The 4,616-nt window shown below is 58.4% G+C and overlaps 1 protein-coding gene and 1 non-coding gene across 2 annotated transcripts in view; both read right to left on the minus strand.

Moving 5' to 3' along the window:
- Positions 1-4,616, minus strand: part of LOC104489292 (protein Wnt-10a-like) — a 17,340-nt gene that overhangs the window by 438 nt on the left and 12,286 nt on the right. The window contains exon 5 of the mRNA XM_010131438.1: positions 2-148. Coding sequence (XP_010129740.1) covers positions 2-148 — 147 coding nt within the window. The remainder of the gene's footprint in view (position 1; positions 149-4,616) is intronic.
- Positions 2,498-2,570, minus strand: TRNAV-GAC. Its single transcript has one exon. It is a non-coding gene; the product is annotated as a tRNA-Val (tRNA).

The following is a 4,616-nucleotide window of genomic DNA, read 5'->3' on the forward strand; positions in this document are numbered from 1 at the left end:
GCCGGATGAGGGTGGCCCCATAGAAGCGGTCCTTGAGCAGAGATCCCACCAGGCGAAACTCAGGCGTCACCTGCCAGCACGTCTTCAGCTGGCAGCTTCCCGAGGTGCCATGGCATTTGCACTTCCTCCTCATGTTGTCCATCACCACCTGGGCAGGGAGCGAAGGACAGAGGGATTAGCATGGAAGAGACTTTTTTGGGGACCAGAGAAGCCATCATGGCTCTGAGGGTTGGCACTATGGGAACACCAAGGGCTGGCATGAGAAGCCATCAGAGCCCTGGAGCTGCTGTGCCCAGTGCACCCATGCCCCACACTCTGTCCCTTCCCTAGCAGCACCAGCTGGCTCTGAACACTCCAGCAAGGGATCGACACATAAAGGAGAGGATGAGCTACCTCACCGCAGGGAGGAGAAGGAGCCTGGATCCCACCTTAGATTGGCTCAGGGAGCATCAACCTGACCACAGACCCCAGTTAAAAGCCAGTGTGGCTGCATCTTTGCAGCCCTGCTGGGAACCCCCACTGCAGGAGTTCCCCAAGCACCTCAGTGGACAGGCTGCTGGCCTCCAAGCGGGGCAGGTAGGAGGGATGCTTCCCCTCCCCAGGGCTTTCCTCTCACAAAGCCCCAGCTCTGGGAGTCCCAGCTCCACCTTCAGCTCTTGCCTGCTTCCTCGCAGGAGCCCTGGGCGCAATACCAGGGGGGTGAGGTGCTGCCTCCCACCATCACCCGTATTTCAAGCAGGGATCGGAGGTGTTCACAGCCCTGACCTGTGGTTTGGGGAGGACTCAGTGAGGCCAGTGTCACACCCCCACTCCCCACAAGGGCCAGGGTGCCTGAGCTAGACTGGGGCTGGGGTTTGGGCTGGCTGAGGAGCGTGGATTTTGCAGGGGCCAGAGGCCAGTGTGGGGGCAAGGAGGATCTTCGGTTCCCTGGGCAATGGTGCTGAGGTCCCCAGGCTGCATGCTGGGGTTCCTCTAGGTCCCCCATCCCTGCAAGGGATGCTTCTGAGGCTGCCTGCTGAGGCTGCCTGCTGAGGCCAAGGGAAACAGCTCACCCTCAGCAATCTCCAGGGCACAGAAGTAGCCACACTTCCCCGCATAGCCTGGAAAGAGGCAGTTTATACCATTCTCTCCTCTGTCCCAACGAGGATTCCCAGGTGGGTCACGTGCCCCCATGCCCACATGCTCACACAGGCTCCAGAACATTTCCTTCCCATGGGGACACCCAAGCCCAGCCGGGAGCTGGGCTGGGGCTTGCAGAGGCTATCACAGGCTGATCCCCATCCACCCACTCCCCCAGTGCCATGCTCCAGTGCTCGGGGAAGCCCAGGGGACACGTAGCCCTGATCAAGGTCCCATTGCATGATGCCAGCCCTGCCTGGCCACCCGGCTCCACATCTGACGCGTGCTGCCTGATCCTGCCCCCTCCCTGGGGGGCATGCGTGTACGAGGAGTGCCTTGTTTTGGCAGGGTAGCTTTTACTCCTTGTTTTCTTGTTTTTGAGTAAATCTTCCCATTGCTAAGCAGTTACGGGAAACACGCCCGGAGCTTGGTGCGCATGGTGGAGAGGTCTGGGCTGGGCTGGAGTTTGGCTTTCATCCTGCTGAGAGTCCTGTCTACTGCCGGGAACAGCCTCCACCTCACAGGTAATGAGCTGCTCAGCCTCTCTCACTGCCATGCCCTGGGCGTGCCAGCCAGTAACATCACCTGCTCACCACCATCCCTGCCACTATCCATGGAAACATGCTGGCACTGGGACCCCCACATCCCCTCTCTGCTCCTTTGGCTGGACCAGGGCAAATCTGCATATAGGGCTGTGGATGGGAAGGTCACCATGGAGACGGAGGGGGACAGTGGTGTGACAGCAGCACAGGGGCTCGTTTGGGTCTACAGCTGGTTGCAGCAGGGGCTGGAGAAAGCCGCGTGTGTGTGCCACCTCCATTATGTAAGCCATCACTGCTGAGCATCCTGAGCCCCAGCACCTTTCCATCCCTACCCACGTATGCCCCTCCCGCATGATCGGTGCAGTGGGGACAGGTCCCCATCAGAGCTGGGAGACTCGAGAAGGACCTGTCTGAGCCTTGGCCCCATGCTTTTGCCATTACATCTCCACACCCCCCTACCCTGCCATGTCCTTTCCCCGTCTCACAGACACCCAGGTTCAGCACATGCCCGGACTCGCTGGTGCTTTCTTTCGCACATTCCCAGCTCCTCCCAGACACGCTCATAAGAGCTTTATCGTAGGTCTTTGTTGTGAGGGTAATGGGTAGTTCCTGGCTGCCTTTCATCCTCTCTGATCTGGCGTGTTAGGAGGACCTGCAAAGCCTCTTGCATGTTCCTGCTGCACCTCACTGGGGAACTTGCTCCCTCCCAGGGAGGCAGGACTCCCAGCTCAAGACCAAGGTGACCACTGCCACCATCAGAGGATGCCACACATATCCTGCAGCTGCAGTCCCCTCCCTGGCTTCACAGATGGATGCTAAGGAGGGAAAAAACAGTGTGTTTCTGCCTGGTTTCGAACCAGGGACCTTCCGCGTGTCAGGCGAACGTGATAACCACTACACTACAGAAACCCACATCCCATAGCTGCTGGAGGCAGCTGTCCGTGGGATTGTCACCTCCCCCTGGCATTGCAGGGTTTGAGCTGAGAGCCAGGCTCACCCACGTGCAGAGCACCGTGGGGACACACAGGGACCACAGAAAGGATGCTCGGCCTCAGTGAGATGCTGGAGAGCCCTGGGTGCTGCAGCTGCTCAGTGCCCAGCGAGGGATGGAGCACGGCCAGGCACGGCCCATGACCTGTGTGTCCACATCACCACTCTGCTCAAGGGGTTCAAGCCTCAGGGTTTGGAAGGGAGGACCACAGAGCTGCTGCATCCAGCAAGACCACTCCTTTCCTGGGAAATCCCAGCACATTGCTTCTTACTGCTGCAGAAAGACGGTCCTAGAAGGAGGAGGGCTTGGGTGGGTGTAGGACCAAAAGCATTGCTAAAAGAGCAGGCAGGGAGCTGGAGAACCCATCCACAGGCAACGCGGACAGCCAGGTCCAGCCCCAGCAATAAGCATGGCACCAACAGGCACAGACCAACCACAGCATCATCTCTGCTCCAATGCACGGCACCCACAACCATCAAAACACCTCCTGCACACAGACTCACACCCTCATCTCAACAGGGTCCCTGAGCTGGGCAGCCTGTCCAGCCATTGCTTCTCCGCTTGCATCGGTTGCATCCCCTCCTTTATTGCTGTAGTCCTCCTCTGCCTCTGCTTCCAGCTCCCAGGCTTCTTCCATCAGCCTGCCTCTTGTCTCTGAAGCCACCAAGAGCTGACATTGCCAGTCCCGTGCCTGCCTGCCCGTGGGGACAAGCAGACCCCAGGCATTTTTGCTGTTGCTGGATCCCACAGGAACTGTGTGGTGACATCCCCCTGTGCAAATATTCTTCTCTGACTTTTCCCTCCTTCTGCAGGGGGATGTAGGGCTTCCCTTGGGAAACAAGCAATACAGACTCCAAATTTCTGAGTGGAAAAAAAGAGTCTCCTAAGAGTCCCAGTAGTCTGGGGCACGGAGAGCTGGTGGGGGAGCCTGGATGAACCCTGCAGCCACAACTGGGGTGAGAGTCTTGCCTGGCTTAGGGCAGAGCAGCCTGTGGAGGATTTAGCTGCCTAACACTGGGTGAGCCTTCACCACGCACAAGCCAACAAAGCCAAACAAGGAAAAATCTCTGGATTTCCCCAGGCATTTCAGCTTGGCCAAACTGGGACAGCTTTTTGGGACGGTAAAGCTCAGCTCCAGCACCAGGGAAGGGCACACATCAAGGTCCTGCTCTTCAGCATCCCCATCTCAGAGCTGGCTTTAAACACGCTCAAAGCAAGAGGCACATTCAAACATCTGAGCTGTCCCAGGGAAACACTCCCTGTGGAATTCTAATCTTCAGTTATTATTCCCACAGCCACTACACAACCCCCTGTGCTGCCCTGGCAGTGTGTGGCTGGGGTCTTGGGGACAAATGTCCCACTGGATCTGAGGGATGGGTTTTCCCTTGCACCTGTATTTCCCAGGGGAATGCAGCCATCCTCCCAGCCCCTCCCGCCTGAGCCACTTCTTGTCTCCAAAGTCAGGCTGCTTTCAAACATCAGCTTCCAGCTACTAATTAGCACCTGTAACATGTCCTGACATCATGAGAATGGAGGGGAGGCACAGCCAGGGGACGAGGCTGTGGGCTGTCACCTCTGCTCCCGAGGGGATGCACTTCCCAGCTGGCACAGGTTCAGTTCTGCTCACAGCTGCCTCCTCCGGGTACCAGGTCCGTCTCTGGAGGCAGAGCTGTGGCTGGGGGCTGCAGAGCCTGTGCTGCATCCCCATGATGCCGGTGACTTTCTCCTCACTGTCCGTAGCTCACTCTCACTGCAGTTGCCCGACACCAGCTCACCAGTCCCTGAGAGGCAGGAGCTGGACTCATTGCTGTGCCACCCTTGTAGCACCGCTGCAGCACCGGCAGGTGACAGGCGACAGTGGGCTGGGGAAGTGTCCCTTGACAGGGGGACAGCAGCCATGCCCAGAGGTGCCCTCCCCAGCAGAGATGCTCAGCAGCAGGACTGTACCACTGCCTTTGCTCCAG

This window comes from Buceros rhinoceros, unplaced genomic scaffold, assembly GCF_000710305.1.
Source record: "Buceros rhinoceros silvestris isolate BGI_N320 unplaced genomic scaffold, ASM71030v1 scaffold6542, whole genome shotgun sequence".
Lineage (NCBI taxonomy): Eukaryota > Metazoa > Chordata > Aves > Bucerotiformes > Bucerotidae > Buceros > Buceros rhinoceros.